This window comes from Phoca vitulina, unplaced genomic scaffold (assembly GCF_004348235.1).
Source record: "Phoca vitulina isolate PV1807 unplaced genomic scaffold, GSC_HSeal_1.0 scaffold16, whole genome shotgun sequence".
Lineage (NCBI taxonomy): Eukaryota > Metazoa > Chordata > Mammalia > Carnivora > Phocidae > Phoca > Phoca vitulina.
Window position 1 is genome coordinate 29,639,091 of NW_022589719.1, and position 16,025 is coordinate 29,655,115.

At 55.1% G+C, this 16,025-nt stretch overlaps 3 protein-coding genes across 4 annotated transcripts; 1 reads left to right on the top strand and 2 right to left on the bottom strand.

Moving 5' to 3' along the window:
* The first annotated feature begins 23 nt into the window (after nucleotides 1-23).
* TMEM179B (transmembrane protein 179B) lies at nucleotides 24-2,385 on the top strand. The gene is made up of 5 exons (XM_032414320.1): nucleotides 24-166; nucleotides 1,219-1,406; nucleotides 1,491-1,625; nucleotides 1,798-1,876; nucleotides 2,076-2,385. The coding sequence occupies exons 1-5, from the start codon at nucleotides 71-73 to the stop codon at nucleotides 2,235-2,237; spliced, it is 660 nt and encodes a 219-aa protein (XP_032270211.1). The 5' UTR covers nucleotides 24-70; the 3' UTR covers nucleotides 2,238-2,385.
* Nucleotides 2,386-3,747, bottom strand: TMEM223 (transmembrane protein 223). The gene is made up of 2 exons (XM_032414321.1): nucleotides 3,345-3,747; nucleotides 2,386-2,958 (listed from the first exon to the last, which is right to left on the bottom strand). Exons 1-2 carry the CDS (start codon nucleotides 3,640-3,642, stop codon nucleotides 2,666-2,668), a joined length of 591 nt encoding a protein of 196 aa, XP_032270212.1. The 5' UTR covers nucleotides 3,643-3,747; the 3' UTR covers nucleotides 2,386-2,665.
* Nucleotides 3,748-3,788: 41 nt separating this feature from the next.
* On the bottom strand, nucleotides 3,789-15,993 carry NXF1 (nuclear RNA export factor 1). Of its 2 annotated transcripts, none has more exons than XM_032414314.1 (21): nucleotides 15,713-15,993; nucleotides 12,136-12,319; nucleotides 11,765-11,918; nucleotides 10,927-11,010; nucleotides 10,716-10,820; nucleotides 10,539-10,619; nucleotides 10,353-10,422; nucleotides 10,120-10,208; nucleotides 9,885-9,992; nucleotides 9,628-9,737; nucleotides 7,772-7,808; nucleotides 7,405-7,473; nucleotides 7,269-7,324; nucleotides 7,050-7,157; nucleotides 6,889-6,947; nucleotides 6,662-6,777; nucleotides 6,502-6,544; nucleotides 5,855-5,927; nucleotides 4,961-5,143; nucleotides 4,275-4,335; nucleotides 3,789-4,155 (listed from the first exon to the last, which is right to left on the bottom strand). In XM_032414314.1, exons 1-21 carry the CDS (start codon nucleotides 15,786-15,788, stop codon nucleotides 4,117-4,119), a joined length of 1,905 nt encoding a protein of 634 aa, XP_032270205.1. In that variant the 5' UTR covers nucleotides 15,789-15,993; the 3' UTR covers nucleotides 3,789-4,116. The 2 variants fall into 2 exon arrangements, with proteins under 2 accessions (XP_032270205.1, XP_032270206.1); XM_032414315.1 differs by lacking the exon at nucleotides 15,713-15,993 and adding an exon at nucleotides 14,490-15,428.
* Between the last annotated feature and the right edge of the window lie 32 nt (nucleotides 15,994-16,025).

The window sequence follows — 16,025 nt, forward strand, 5'->3', positions numbered from 1 at the left end:
GGTCGCGCCGGATGAGGCGGGGCTTGGGCGGTTGGCTGCCGCGGCGACCCTTCCTGGTGGCGGGGGTGCCATGGCGCTGCCCTGGCTGCAGCGCTTCGAGCTCTTGCTCTTCACCGCCGCCTTCCTGTGCGGGGCCGTGGCGGCCGCGACGCTGACCCGGACCCAGGTGCGGGGCGGGGCCGGCCGTGGGGTCGGGGAGGCGAGGCGGGGCGGGGGTGCTGGCTCTGCTGGCCGGGCCGGGCTGGTCCCGTCGCGCTGCTCCCGGGAGCGGGTGGCCGCTGCTCTGCGGCCGGGATGCATCGGCGCCGATCGCGCTCTGTGGCTCCGCCCGCCGGGGTTCTGCTTCACAGCCGTTTCCTCGCCGAAAGGACGAGTCCTCAGGAGTGACTGACAGCGGCAGACATAGCCCGGCCTGGTGGCTCCGGCTGCATAACCTCACACTGGTTCTGCAGCAGAATTCGGCCCAGGCCCTGCCTTCATCCGTTAAATCAGACACTGTTGTGCCGAGCTCCGCCAGGAAATAAAGCTTAGTGTAGCGGAGATGACCAGGCTACCGCAGGATTGCAGCCCAGTGTGTGTGAATGACAAGACAGCCATGTAGGAGACGCCCACGGAAAGCCCAAGGGTTTCCCCAACCAGGCAGTCGTGTTCATAAACACAGGCTCATGTAACCCTATAAAGTAGGCACTATTAGGACTTTTTTTTTTTTTAAAGATTTTATTTGAACACAAGCAGGGGGAGTGGGAGAGGGAGAAGCAGTCTTCCCGCGGAGCAGGGAGCCCGATGCGGGGCTCGATCCCAGGACCCTGGGACCATGACCTGAGCCGAAGGCAGATGCTTAACGACTGAGCCACCCAGGTGCCCCGGGTAGGAGTTTTTTTTTTTTTTTTTAATAGATGAGAAAACACCGGAGATAGCTGAAGGTTACACAAGTTCTGGTTTTACTCTAGGATTTCTGCAGAGGGGAGACCAGAACTTGTGAGGCCTCTCCGAAGCTCACTATCCTTTATAACCACCGCCTATTTCCTGATCCTTGTGGCCACCGCAGGTTTGACCTCCCCAGCAGGCCCTCTCCATCAGGCCCAGAAACAGGAACTGACAGTGTAGAGAGAACCTCCTAGGGTAGCCCTCTCCTAGGCTATCCCTCACACCTGCCATGAGCCTGCGCCGAGGCTCTAACCTGAAATCTAGGTGGGACTCAGCAGCTTCTCTTCACAGGGCTCCTTCAGTGGCCGCTGTCCGCTGTATGGTGTGGCCGCCCTGAATGGCTCCTCCCCGGCCTTAGCTCAACCCTCGGCCCCATCCCTCTGCTACTTTGTGGCAGGGGTCTCTGGCCTCCTGGCCCTCTACTGTCTCCTGCTTCTACTCTTCTGGGTCTACAGCAGCTGCATCGAGGACTCCCACAGGTGACTGCCCTGCGCTGAGGGTGGGGGGCTGAGCTGGGAGAAGTCCCACCTCAACCACAAGGCTTCCTCTCTCCCTCCTCATAGAGGTCCCATAGGGCTCCGCATTGCACTGGTCATCTCAGCTATAGCCATCTTCCTGGTCTTAGTGGCTGCCTGTATCCTTCGATTTGGCACCCGTTCTCTCTGCAAATCCATCATCTCCTTGAACATTACAATTAGGTAATGGAAGAGGGAGGGAGCCCCGGCTGGGGCTGACTGCCTTCCCTCTGCAGAGGGGAGCTATAACCCCCTTTCTGTCCCTGTCAGTTGCTCTCACCTTGAAGGGCACCTGGGCATGGGTGTGTTCGGAGTATATCCTCCCTTTCTCACCACCATCTCTTTGACCTCACAGCTGCTCTGAAGCCCAGAAAATTGCATGGACACCCCCTGGAACCGCCCTGCAGTTTTACTCCAACCTACACAATGCTGAAGTGAGGTCCCGGGATATGAAAGACTGGTGGAAACCCAGGGATCCACAGATTCCTATAAGCATCTGTAGTTGTTAAGGGTGCTCTCCAGTGAGAGGCTGAAGGGCTTTCAACCTGACCGCGAACAGAGAATAGTGGTTTGTGGGTGGAACTGGGTTTGAGATGGCCACACTCCTCACACTCCTGTTCCTGTCTCCCACAGACCTCTTCTTGGGTGAATCTGGTATTGTGGTGTGTGGTCTTGGTGCTTCAGGTGGTGCAGTGGAAGTCCGAAGCCGCCCCATACCGGCCTCTGGAGCGGGGCGACCCTGAATGGAGCTCTGAGACAGACGCTCTCGTTGGGCCACGCCTTTCCCATTCCTGAAGAGTAACCAAAGAATGCTTCCTGCAGCCAAAGACTCTGTGCCCAAGTGCCTACAATCCTGTTGCCCCCTCATGGCCCTGTTTATGCTGGGAGCCTGTTTTCCCTCCACGAGGGAAACATGATGATAGGCCCCTCCACCTCTCTTCCTACAGCTGTTTTTGTACCAGAATATTATATTACTTTCTTCCTTCATCTTGGTACTGAGTTCTTGGTGTTAAAGCACTGTAGGCAGGTGGATGGGAGGACAGAGCTAAACAGATATGGAACAAAAGTCAGAGGTTCTGTCCCTTGCCCTTGGGATGACTGCTCTTTTATTTGCTGCTCATGAACCCTGGGCCCCCTTGTGTCCTGCCCTTGGTTGTCACCCCATCTCCAAGGTTCAGTTTTTATTCCCCTCTGGGAGAGGTGAGCGACCCAAGGTGGTTTCTTCACAAGCTGCGGTAGGCCCCCACAGTATTGTCAAAGAGTTTTGTGTTGGGGAAATGTCCAGCTTTGTCCAAGAGGAAGTAGAAGCGCCGGCCTTTGATCTTCAAAGGCAACATAGCAGGGACTTCACCACGGTGGGCCATGCAGGACACCTGGTTCAAAGGGACGGTGAAATGAGCACCCAAGCCAAAGGGGGCATGAGTGGTGAGGGTCACGTGCTTCCCTCCAGCCTGCAGCATCACTGAACGCACAGAACGGAGGGAGAAGAGAAGACCAGCGCCAAGTACCAGGGTACCTGCAGGAAGACCAAAGTTTGCGGTGAGGGGTTTTTGCTGAAGAGCTAAGCAGCAACCTTTCCAGTGGCCCAGAATTAAAAAAATTGTGATGACAGTTAACATTTACCGAGCTCCTCTTCTACCCGGCTCTTGTGTTCGTCCTTCCTCCCCAACAACCTTCATGTACACCCCCGTTTCAAGGGCGAGACGGGTCAGAGCGGTGTAACTGCTCAAGCTCGCAGAGTGAGAGGCAAACCTCACCCCAGGCCTGTCCGAGGGCTTGGCTCAAGGGCCTCCAACTCCAGCGTGGAGAAGTGCGTGGGAGCCCCGCACTGTCCTTGCCGGGGCAGGGAGGGTCGTGTCCAGCCGCCCCCGTCCCCGTGTTGGAAGCCAGCCCACGCCTTACCGATGGCGCCGCAGCCGACGGCCAGGCCGTAGCGCCAGAGCGTGGAGCGCAGGTCCAAGCGGCCGCGGTCTGCGGGCTCCGCGTCTGGAGGCAGCGCCCGGGCCGGGGGTCGGGCCAAGGCTGCCACGGCCAGGGACGCCCAGAAGACGCCCTGGCCCGCGCAGAACAGCCCGAGGACGGCGAAGAAGCGGCCCCGTTCGTGCTGGAAGAGCAGCACATCCCGTGACAGAGCCACCTCGTGCAGGGGCCGCACTGCGGCCAGCAGCCGCACAGTCCACCGCCGCCCAAGCGCCGCCATGGCCCCAGCACGTCGTCGCTTCCGGGGCGGGACTTCCGGCCTGCGGCCCCGCCCCCGAGCTTAGAGGCCTGCCGCCCTGGTGGGGTGGGGCCCCGCCGCCCCCCAACAGGGGCGAGGCAAAAACAATGTAGCACCGTGACACAAAATACAATATCACTCTTTATCTTAAAAAGTACGGCGGGTTCTGGGGTTAAGTACACAAAGCACCTAAATCCTTCGGGGGAGTTTAGTGTCAGTTCTACAAAGTAAGCTTTGGCTTCCTGGCACCAGTGAGGCTCAATCCCCTGGAAGTCTCCCAGAAGTCTTCCAGAAGGCAGGTGAGGAGAGGGATCCAGCAGCCCTCCCTCTTCGGTCACAGTCACGGGGTGGCCTGGGGGCCAGAGAGGAGGAGACAAGAGCCGACAGCCACGACAAGGAGACATCAATATCCAAGGGCTATTTTACAGGGGGCTTCTTCTGGGGCACGGCTACAGATCACTTCATAAACGCCACTTCTGGGATCTCGCCCTTAGCCTTAGAAAAAAAAGAAAAGGTCAGTAGAGCCAGTCCCTTTCCCCCTCCCCCCAGCTGGCTTGACCGTCTCAAGGCCCAGAGATCCCTGGCCTTCTTGCTACTGAATTCCCAAAACTTACCTTGAGATGAGTAAAGGCCTGGGCAGATCTGGTGTAGTCCCAGTTGTTGTCCTGAAGGCACCTGGAGTGGGGGGAAGAGCACCCTGCTCACTAAACGCCACTTCACAATCCTTCCTAGAGAAACACTCACCCATGTGTGCCAACAATTACATACACTCTTGCACTATGGATTACAAATGAAAAATTAGTAAAAATCCAAATGTCTTCTCACTGGTCTACTGGATACAAAGGAGTATTAAGTAGCTATCAAGAAGACTAAGGTAATTTTTATAATGATAGGGAAAGACATCCATGGGATAAGCAAAAAAAGTAAGTTGCAGAATAGTATATAAAAATTCTGCTATGCTGATTTAGGCATAGGCCAAATTTTTTTATGGGCCATATTTATAAATTTTGTTTTTTGTTTTTTTTTAAAGATTTTATTTATTTGACAGAGAGACAGCGAGAGAGGGAACACAAGCAGGGGGAGTGGGAGAGGGAGAAGCAGGCTTCCCGCTGAGCAGGGAGCCCGATGTGGGGCTCGATCCCAGGACCCTGGGATCATGACCTGAACCGAAGGCAGATGCTTAACGACTGAGCCACCCAGACACCCCTAAATTTTGGCTTTTAAAATGTCAGCAGCACTCATTATTCACTTCCACTCCTACCTCTGTTTACTCCTATTCCTACACATGCCCAGTACTCACTTCTGGGACCACTCAAGGTTCATGCCAGACTGGGTAGAGAACGCCTGCAGCATTTCCTGCTGCTCTGGGGACAGGGTGGGCACTGGACTGGAGGAAGGGGTGGGTGCAGGCATGGCAAAGGCTCTCTGGATCTCATCAGGGCTGGCATTCCGCACAAACAGCTCGTCGTTCACGATGCACAGCCTTCGGGACAAAAAGCACTTTAGACAGCTGGCCAGACAGCCAACCTCAACTTCCCAACATTATTCCTGTTCTCACACTTGACACTTTTACACTTAACAGATTCTTTCAATACCCACCAAGTCCCCCTCCCCACTCTTGGTCATTACTTTTTTTTTTTTTTTAAGATTTTATTTATTTATTTGACAGAGCACAAGTAGGCAGAGGGAGAGGGAGAAGCAGGCTCTCCGCTGAGTAGGGAGCCGGACGTGGGGCTCGATCCCAGGACCCTGGGATCATGACCTGAGCCGAAGGCAGCCGCTTAACCGACTGAGCCACCCAGGCGCCCCTTGGTCATTACCTTTTATCATTTACGCTCCTTACGCCCCTAAGAACCCATGTATGGGGGCAGATGCCAAACAACATTAGAGTTACATATTCTCCCCCAACTCAGGGAAGTTCTTATTCCCACTGATCTTTACAATAGACCAAAGAAGTAAGTAGCTTATGTTAGTTTCCCAATGAGGAAACTTGCTCTTAGCTAGAAGTGGTGCAGCCAGATGAAAAACCCAAACAGTCTGGCTCCAGAGCCGAGTTCACCACCACTGTGAGAGCCTCCTCCTGAAATTCTGAACATTTCCTGAGGACCGGCTCCCCCCTCGCAACCCCCCACCAATTCCCACATGCTGGCCACAGACTGGGACTGGGACCCCGTGTGGTAAGCCACACACTCACCCTGAGTTGCTCGCAGGAACAGCGACAAACGTCCGGGTGAATGCTCGCAAAGAATCCCGAGACTTTCCGTCCACTGTAATGTTAACAACAGCAACGACCCCTTAGAATCAGCTACACCTCAAGTTTACTAAAAGCTTCTCCAATCCTGGTCTTACTGGATACAACTAAACTGAAGCAGACCAGACAGATGATTATGTGTGTATAGAGGAGGAGAGGGGAAGAGGAGTGTCGGAGGGCAGGGCGAACCACCACCAGCGTTAGCCCACCCAGAGGACCCATGCGTCAGCTCCTGTGTCAGGCGCTGCGCCGACTCCCCACGGCACGGCTGTGAGATGGCTCTTACCAACCCCCTTCTACAAATAAAGAATTCGAAGCCCAGAGATAACGTAAGTTGCCCACAGACCCATGGGCCCGAGGCTGGAATGGAGCCCAGACCTGCCTGACCCCAGAGTCTGTGTCCTCCTAATCCTCAGGCTTGTCCCATTTCCCAAACATGGGGTGGGGAGGGGAGGCCTCATGAAGGTGGCTTGGGGGCAGAAGAGGAGGAGGTCAGGGACGGAGAAGGAAAGCAGCTGAGAGTGCTGAGAAAAAAAAATCTCGCTGAGGGAGGGCCCACTCTGCAAACTCGGGACTCCAAAGCTTCTTACCTTCTTTGAAGACCCCGTTGACAGAAAAACACAGCAACGTACTCTGAAAGAGAAGAGGTGTCTGTCACCATGCAGGCTCCCGGCCAGAGCCGGAGACCCCCAGGCCTCGTAACTGCCCTTCCTCAGTTCCGGCTTTTGTGGGCAAGAAACAGGTGCTTACTGTCTGCGCGCTTATGTCTACCACAAAGGAGTTGATGTCGTGCTGAGTTTTGGGCAGCTCATTGAGGAAGGCGACGACATTGAGACGTGTGTGCTTCAGCAGCCGGAACCGCAGGGCTGTGGGAGAGGAGAACCCAAGGTCAGGGGCTGCCGCACGCTCCTGAGCCCCGTGACCGAGTCCCGCCCGCCCCCCTTTCCCACCCTGTTCTGCTCACATCGCACACTTACTCGGGTCTTTGAGCTTCTTCACATTCCTGCTATCCTTGAAGTACTCGGCCAGGTTGCTTCTAGAGGAAGAAGCGGAAAAGGAGGCAGGGGTCAGAGCAGGATGTGGGCTAGCAGGTGCTCGCCTGCATGGTCCTGGGCAGGCTGTGGCCGGGGACACTCACCGGGCAGGGTTCTGGGGCGTGAAGGGAATGCTGAGGGAGCAGCAGGCCCCGTCGTGGTAGGCGTCCAGGAGCCGCTGCCGGTCTCCAGAGTCGTACACCGCATAGTACCTGTGTAGAACACAAAAGGGACAGTCTGAGCTCCCGGGTCTGGCTCCCCAGAGGGAGCTGTGCCGGGACCCACCCACCGCTCCCCAGCCTCGGGGAACCCTGCATACTCACTGCTGCAGGAAGTGCAGGACCAGATTCTTCAGGGTCTCTGTTCCAAAGTAGCTTCCCTGGAATCACACACGGGTATCAGGACCACGTATCCAATCCTCTCCTCCCGACATGAGTTCTAGCGCTGCCCCCTTCTTACCTTGCAGGGAGGTAACATTGTGGGGGCTTCAACATCAAATGCAATTGGCGGAGGTAACTCATGGCCGTCCTGTGGGAAGTCGACAGCGTAACCAGAGAGAAAAGGCTGGATGAGTAATGAGATGGGCAAACTAGGAATGAGGGGTCAGAGATCAAGTGTCAAGGACACACGGAAAAGATCCAGGAATCCCGACAGAGGCAACTTTTGTCTACGAGCCTTTTTCTGAGAAGGATTATAGCCTTTGCCAGATTCTCAAAGGTCTTCGTTGTCTCCAAATTAACGGTCATACGAACACACATGAGGCAAGAGCTTTTGGGTGGGAGAGCCTATGCTCATTAGAAAAGAATTTAAAGAGCTACGGACTTACCAGGCGTAATAATTTGGGAAATCGTTCTCGAATGGCGCTGTCAAAAACGGGACAGAAGTGAGTGATGCTTCAGAGCCACCGTGCCTCCTGAGCTGCTCTAGGAGCAAATACTCCAAAGCCCAAGGGACCGCCCACCCCATCCTGCTTGTCCTCTCACTCCTCCCCAGCCTCTGAGCTCTGGGGAAAGAGGCCCCACTCCCCACCTCACCCGGGGCACCCAGAAATGACCGCCTTGAAGGCTGACTCTCTTCTTGCTGCCTGACCCGAGCGCCACAGAGCAGCACTCCCAGCCCAGGCTTTAAGCCAGGACCTCCTTCCCCTCCCTGCCCCCCTTACCTTCCACCTACTCACCTGTGCAGCCCCGGGAGGAGGGAATGGGGTGGGAGCCCAGGGGCTCCGCTGCCTCAACAGGTATCCATCAGTTCTGCCCGGTCTGGCCATGGCCAAGACCAGAACACACCACAGGGATGGCACAGGATGTTGGGGCAGGGAGATGAGCAAGGCGGGGGGTTCAGGAAGAGGGGAGGTGAAGGAAGAACACAAGGAAGGAAAAGAAGAGAGAGAGAGAAGGCAGGATGGGGCTGGGGCAAGGGAGAGATGGGGAGACAGAGAGAAGTAGAGAGTAAAAAGAAAGAGAAAGCAAAGAAAAAGCGAAAGAACTATAAGGCAAAGAGGCATTCAGGAAAATAAGGAAGGAAAAAGGGAAGAAGACACCCAACACAGCCTTTTCCTTCGGCTGCCCCTTTCCCCGTGGTCCAAGGTACAGACGAAAAACAAATTCTTGCTGCAGCCGGAGGGCAGTTGCTGTTGGCCAGGTCTCTGTCTGCTACCTGGGTCCCGATCTGAGCTGGGCGTGGGAAGCGAAGCAGCCATGGGGGCAGGAGACCTCCCTCAGAAGAGGTGAGGGTTCAGGCCCCTGCAAAGTTGGGGGGGTGAGGGTCTGTGCCCCACCTCTGTTGGCCCCCAAATTCTCTCCTGATGGCCCCTCTGCGACTGTGCCTGTCTTAGGTTGTTCCTTCCCTGAGGAATCTTACCCGTCTCTGGCTAACCAGCCATCCTCCGGGGCCAAGCAGGGCGATGTGAGGTGTGCAAGTGAGGGCGGGGCAACGCCCCCCGAGAGGGTCAGTTCTGTGTCTCCTCGGTAGTCTATGCCCCCGTGGCCTCCACGCCCAGCACCTGCCTTGGGCTTCCCTCGCCTGCTGGCGGGGCCCCGGCTCTAGTCACATGGCTTGGGGAACCCAGGTTTCTTCTCCAGGGAGGGCCCAGCTCACAGCTCTGGGCAAGAGAGACAGAGTGCGTGGCACCAGCTCCGAGGAGGCCTCAACCTCAGCACGAGGGGGAAGGCCCAGGCAACGGCCTTGGGCACGTGGACCGTGACAAGAGTCCCTCTTGGCAAAACGGCAAGAGGGGCCAGCACCGGACAAAGAAGGGAAGGCCCATCAACAGCAAGTCCCAGGGAGGGAGGCCTTTCTCGGCCCAGGGATACCAGGCTCTTGGCACAAGGCAGATCCATGTATGGGACATATATGCAAGACACGCCCTGGTCGTGGTAGAAAGCGGGAAATGCCCTTCCTGGAACAGTAGGGTAGGGAGACTCTAGAAAAGGCTGTGTTCGGGAAGAGGAAAGACCACAGAACAGCAAATAGGTAGTCAGGTGAGAAGAAAGGAAAGGAAACCTCGGGGCCAAGCTGGGACACACGGACAGACGAAGGGAGGAACACGTGATCCTCCCAAAGGACAGGTGGTTCCAGCTCAGGGCTGCACATCTCCTGCAGACGGGCACTGGTCAGGGTGCATTAGCTCAGCCTCCCGGGGGGTGAAGGTCCCCAGGAGGGGAGACAGAGGCTACAACTGACCTGATGTAGGTGGACTGGTCTCGGAAGGTGTCGCATAGCGGGTTTCCGTCGAGCCACAACTCTTCCAGCTTCAGCCCTTTTACCTTGTCCAACTCCCTCTCAGACTTCAACTGCAGAGAGGTGGGGAGAAAGAGTGGGCAGGAGATCCTGGTAAGGAGAGCCGGCGAGATCCCCAACCCCGAAACACCCTCCTTGAGCCTCCTGCCCGAGCCCTCTGCTCACCCTGCCCACGACACAACCAGGCCCTCAGGTCTCACCTCGTTTCCGGAGAGGTTGAGGATCTTCAGGTTGGGTGCTTTCTGCACGAGGCTGGACATGTCATCCAGCCTGTACAGCCTGTTGCTGCTCAAGTTTAAGGACAAAAGCTGCGGGCGGAGAAGAGTATAGAGGAAGCACCGCCAACAAAGAATGAAGAGACACAGCTGCCTCCCGACCCCATCCTACCTACCGCACCCTGCTTCCTCCCGTCTCAAAACAGGACAAAGGCCTCACCTCAGGGATGTTCTCCTCAATGATTCGCAGGGTAGCCGCCATACAGCTCCTGCGATTCAGGACGACATCGATATTCTGAGCCACCAAGTCTTCAGGAAGCAGAAAGGAAGGAAAGGCAAGTCTGAGAGGGCTTTCCCAGGTCAGAGTTCGTACCAAACCATTCTCGAACTTTCCCCCCCCGAGAGATTCCCCTCTGCCTCCACCTCCCTGAGAATGACTGCTACTGGTCCTACCTGGGTCTGAACGGAGGCCTTTGAGGTCGAGCGCTTGTTGGGAGCCATCATATCGTTTGCTCATGATCAGCTACAGGGGAAAGAAAAGGGGTTGGGGGTCAGGGGCTCACTTGGGTTGTGTGGAGGGTTGTGGATGCAAGAAGTGGGAGGACTGGAGCGGAAACACATGACAGGAGCCTGCCTCACCTTTAGCTGCTCGACTTGTTCCGGCTTCAGTTCGTTCTGTACCGAATGGGGTGGGGCAGAGGAGTTGATGATGATGGATATCTACAGGGAAGACACAGAGGGCAGGGTGAATCCCAGGGAAGCCTAAGCTGCAGGATCAAGACCTACCCCCAGCCAAGCCAGGCCCTTCATACACACCCTTCGGTTTTCCTGATCTACGATCTTATAGTTGACGGCCTTCAACGCAGAGGCGGTGCTGGCATCCTCCACGAAAAACTGGGCCCGTGTGTTTTCATAGTGAAACTGCACAAAGAGGAAACAAGAGCATGAGACTTGGAGCCCAGGGCCCCTGGTCCAGCTGGCCCCTGACCTTCCTTGGTGCCCAGCAGCCACAGAGGCCTTCTCTCACCTCAATGGGAGTGAAAGGGACATTGCACTTGCTCTGAATCACACTCAGGAGCCATGACTTGTCATACTTTCTGCCATAGGGAATCTAGATGAAAGAGAAAAAGGAACAATATGTAACAAAGGCCGGCCAGCAGACGCATCTAGCGCTCCTTTCACATCTTCTGCCAACTTTCACAACATTTCCTGAAGGAAGGGCCAGTTAAAAGTTTTTTTACTCAAGTCAGACTCCTTACCCTCTTCCTTTCTGTCCATTTAAACTTAGTATTCCTCAAGAAAATAAAATTTTTTGGTTCTAAAAGTTTCAAGATATGATTCAGACCTGGCCCGCCCCTCAGAGGACTTAAGAGATCCCAAGCCCCATGATCGGCTTGACCCACATGGAGACATTCAGAGGAGTTCCTCTACCTCCCAACCAGTTAACCATGTTTTCCTTTAGATGGTGCCCCCCCCTCCCCGCAATCCTGCTTGTCCTCTTCTATGCCTTTCCTGAACCTGCTCTTAGGTGTTCTAGGAGAAAGGATGGACACCTGACTGTGGAGAAAACAGCTGAGAAGATCGATTTTGTCATGTGAAAAGTAAAGACCTTCACTCTGAGACCAGCCCCCTCTCTCCCTTGCAGCATCTACTTCCCCAGACACTCACTGTAATCTTTTTTTTAAGGGGCAAGGGGCAGAGGGGGGGGAGGGATAGAGAGAGAGAGAATCTCAAGCTGGCTCCATGGCCAGCACAAAGATGACACAGGACTCAATTTCATGACCTTGAGATCGTGACCTGAGCTGAAATCAAGAGTCGGACAGACACTTAACCGACTGAGCCCCCCAGGTGCCCCAGACACTCACTGTAATCTTAAACCAGTTTCTCGAGGTCCCATCCTGACTGGTACCAGCCCCTCCTCTGTCTGGAAGAGTTCTGTCTCTCCGCACAGTAACATGAATGCGATCTCGATCATGCCAACTGTCACCTCGACGGTTGGGTCGGGAAGGATAGGGGTTGCTGTGGGGAAGCAAAGAACAGAATGTCCACAAACACTAGGAATGTCTTCTCAAAGGCTTCCCACACTGCTGTCAGGACTGCAGCTAAGACTGTTCGCCTATTAAGCTGGCCCTGGCATCTCTCACTTGTACAGGTGGGAAGAGAAATGGTGTGGGCAGTAGAGAGCTAAATAAATAAATGGGTCACTAAAATCAAACCAGATCAACTGGTCACTTACTGTCGTATTCGGGGAACATCCTGGGCATCACTCATCGCCACATCTCTGTCATCTTCCTCCAGGCGGGAAGACCGGATGCCAGAACCTCCTCTTCCAGACCTACGGTTCCCCTCACCGTATTTCCACCGGAAAGGACCCCGGCCTTTCTTTCTTCTTTGAGGGAAACTAACACGGTCATCGTGCTCTGGGGTTAAAAACGACATCAATCAGAAGACACGTTGCTAGTCCAGCTACCCTGCTGTGGCAGTCACAGCTCCAGCAGCCTGTGCTATAGAACGACATACACACCAACCACGAAGCCCACTTCCACGCACACTTCTGTCTGTTGAGAGAGAGAACCCTCTCTGTGGCATGGCAGCGTGAGGGAAACATTACTGGAAGACAACACAGGGCTTTAGAAAAATGAGTCAGAAACTGGAACTTACAGAGAAGAGAAGCACAATGTGGAAGTGTGAGCGGAATACGGACTCAGTGTGCAACTGAAAAGTCACCTGAAATCTGCTTGCTCTTGGCCTCCCAAATCTATTTAACCCCTCTCAAAATCTGGATGGGGACCTCTCTCACATCTCCTAAAATCAATCAATCACAACGATCACATCAGCTTTCAGTAAACAATGCTTCCTTTGCCTACAGAGTACAAACATCATACAGTTATAAATATAATCAATTTAAGAGCTTCTTTAAAACTTTTTTTTTGGCTTCTTTAAAATTCTTTTTCTTTTTAAAAGATTTTATTTATTTATTTGACAGAGACGCAGCGAGAGAGGGAACACAAGCAGGGGGAGTGGGAGAGGGAGAAGCAGGCTTCCCGCGGAGCAGGGAGCCCGATGTGGGCTCGACCCCAGGACCCCGGGATCATGACCTGAGTCGAAGGCAGATGCTTAATGACTGAGCCACCCAGCCGTCCCTCTTTAAAATTCTTGTTCTCGGGGCGCCTGGGTGGCTCAGTTGTTGGGCATCTGCCCTCGGCTCAGGTCATGGTCCCGGGGTCCTCGGATCGAGCCCCACATCGGGCTCCCTGCTCCGCGGGAAGCCTGCTTCTCCCTCTCCCACTTCCCCTGCTTGTGTTCCCTCTCTTGCTGTGTCTCTCTCTGTCAAATAAATAAATAAAATCTTAAAAAAAAAAAAAATTCTTGTTCTCAAACTGACACCCTGAAGTTTTGGGAGCGGGCTCTTTATTTCCTTGGCCAGAAATGCCTAAAAAAAAAAAGATTTTATTTATTTACTAGAGAGGGAGAGAAAGAGAGAGAGCGCACAAGTAGGTGGGGCAGCAGGGAGAGTGAGAAGCAGGCTCCCCACTGAGCAGAGAGCCCGACATGGGGCTCTATCCCAGGACTCTGGGATCAAGATCGGAGCCAAAGGCAGATGCTGACTGAACCAACTGAGCCACAGAGGCACCCCCAGAAATGCCTTTTAACTCAGGAGACAACTTCTAAGATTCAGGTTCTAGTGGCAACTAGGGAGCTTAGCCAACTGTCCTTGACTGCTCTCCAGGAACAGGACCCTCTGAATCCTGTGGTGTGTAGGAATGGCTTCTAAAAAAAAAGGTCTATGACTCCCAAAAAGGTCTGCCTCATGCCTAGCACTCTGCAAACAATGAACCTTAAGAAATGACCATAGGAGTAAAACAAACAAACTGAATAGCAGGCACAGCTAATATACACTGAGAACTTTCTCCAGAGCCAGGCACTATGCTCCAGGCACTTGATGTGAATAAACTCGTTTAACATACACAAGGGCAAACTTAGAAAATAAGTACAATCGCTACCTTCTTAGGAAAATAGAGAAATGAGGCCTGGGAGTGGAATTCACTCAAGCGTGGGGAAGACAACTCAGAACTCAAACCTCAGCTGTCATGTGCTCCTAACCACTCCTCTGGACAAAAACCCTGCGTAGTGTTCGGATACAGCGCGTTGGTGTGGAGGTTTAAATTTTAAAGCCAAAGCCAAGGCCGCAGGGGAGGCGGGGCAAGAGACTGGACGCGGTGGAAAATAGGACACAGGTAGCCGATGAGAAGGGCACCGACTCACATTAAAGGAAGAGTCTGGCCGCCAAACTGAACTGACAGGCATCAACCACCCACAAAGTTCAAAGGAATCTCGCCACCCCACCGCCAGGCCGCCTGCTCCGAACCGAAGCTCCTCGCAACGCCAGGATTCCCGCGTCAACACGTCGGGCTCCCAGCCTCGAGTGCGGCCGGGCCCGCGGGGGGCCTTGCCCCCGGCCCGCGCCGCCGACGCCCCCCGCGGACGCCTGGCCTCTCGCAGCCTCCCGCCCCGGGGCTGCGGCCTAGGCCGGCGCCGCCCACTGGGCCCCAGATCATCTCGCTCCCCGCCCTGAGAGCCAGCACTGACCGTTGTAGGACTTCCCCTCGTCCGCCATGGCACAGCGAGAAGCAGGGCCGGCTCAGGCGCGGGCCACAACGCCACCAAACGTCCGAACGCCCAAAAGCGCCCCGGCCGAAGCGCTCCTACGCCCGGCGCCACCGCATTTATCCTGCGAAATACGTCGCGCGCCGCCGACGTCCCCCGGTGGTGGGCGGTGCCGCCTGAGGAGCGCGGCCCTCTGCGCGTGCGCGCTCGGCTGGCAGCCGCGCTGGGGGCGGGGCTCAACCGCTCCTGGTCCCGCCGGAGACCTGCGCTCGCCCAGCCACCCCAGGGTTGGGGCCTGCCCGCCCCGCCGCCTTTCTTCGGTTCGTCTTACGCCAGCACCTCCGGGGCTAGCGCTGGGGCAAAGAGCAAGCTGCTGCAGCCCAAGTCTCCGAGAGGAATGGGGAAGGGGGTCGCACGAAGGGCTTCCGAGGAAGGGGAGACCCGGGCCTTGGAGGGGGAGTGATGGTTCTTAGACCCCCTAGCGTTATACAGCCAGTATTGAATCTCTCAGCCCAGCCCTTTGCCAGTAGCCGATATATGTCACGCTTTCCTCGTCCGTAAGATGGATTATCAGGCAACAGAAAACTAGAACGTAAACCCCAAGAGAGCAGGGATGTTCACTAATTCGTGACTTTTCTCCAGCTCCTGGCTCAGTACCCTGCCTGGCATGTACCAAGAACTCAACAAACACTTGGGAAATAAATGAATTTCCGATCTATGCATCCTCCCAAGAAGAGTTGCCATGTCAAATGAACAGACCATTTTTCTGGCTTTCACAAGCAATTGTCTTCACAACCTCCCCATCCACCACGGAGGTGCTGTACCAGAACTACAGCTTGTGTCAGTTGGGCAGTGAAGATGCAAGCAAGACCACCTGCTGACCAGAGGCCTGGGAGAGAGGAAATAGTAAAATGCCTGGGCTAGAAAAGACAAAGGTTCTCCGAGACTGCCCCCCCCCCCCGAAGTTCTAGGGTCAGCTTTCAGAGTTGTGATTGTTCTCTCTGTAGCTTGAACTTCCTCTGGGGTGTGTGAGATGTCGGGGGACCCCAGTAACCTCAGAGTAACACCAAGAAGTGTATTAACCTCCCTGGAGGGTGGGCGTTCCAGGCAGGTTTCTCCTCCATCCTCCTGTGACTGGCTTGGATTTGGTGAGGGGCTTGGAGGGGACCAAGAGCCTCAGCTGGAGCTGGGAACAAGTTCTTCACCTTTCACTCCTGGCAGCAGGCAGAGCTCCTGTGTCATCCAGCTCAAGGAAAAATGGGGGCCAGCTGGTTGGAGCATGCAGCTGAAACAGGTACAAATACTGCTGGAGATGATCCTGGAAGTTGCCACCAATCAGGGACCCATGCTGGGGTCGTGCTTCCCCCTCTGAAGGGAAGTTTCCATGCTCATGAAGTGCTGCTGCACCTGGGTGTTCCCTGCCCGGAGGCAGCTGTGTGCATAGGGCCCAAAGCTTGGCCCTTAGAGCCATCAGCCCAGCCTCAGTTCTGGTACCGAGCAGTGCGCTCACTCCACTGG

Bases quoted from the DNA above. Each gene is read 5' to 3' on its own strand.
- TMEM179B (XM_032414320.1), top strand. From the start codon at position 71: ATGGCGCTGCCCTGGCTGCAGCGCTTCGAGCTCTTGCTCTTCACCGCC. The intron at 167-1,218 runs GTGCGGGGCGGG...TTCTCTTCACAG, and splicing joins CGACGCTGACCCGGACCCAG to GGCTCCTTCAGTGGCCGCTG. The intron at 1,877-2,075 runs GTGAGGTCCCGG...TGTCTCCCACAG, and splicing joins CCAACCTACACAATGCTGAA to ACCTCTTCTTGGGTGAATCT.
- TMEM223 (XM_032414321.1), bottom strand. From the start codon at position 3,642: ATGGCGGCGCTTGGGCGGCGGTGGACTGTGCGGCTGCTGGCCGCAGTG. The intron at 2,959-3,344 runs GTAAGGCGTGGG...GTCTTCCTGCAG, and splicing joins CGTCGGCTGCGGCGCCATCG to GTACCCTGGTACTTGGCGCT.
- NXF1 (XM_032414314.1), bottom strand. From the start codon at position 15,788: ATGCTCCAACCAGCTGGCCCCCATTTTTCCTTGAGCTGGATGACACAG. The intron at 10,620-10,715 runs GTGTGTATGAAG...TCTTCCCTGTAG, and splicing joins TAGATCAGGAAAACCGAAGG to ATATCCATCATCATCAACTC. The intron at 6,948-7,049 runs GTGAGTGTCCCC...TTCTTCCTCTAG, and splicing joins ACGCCCCAGAACCCTGCCCG to AAGCAACCTGGCCGAGTACT.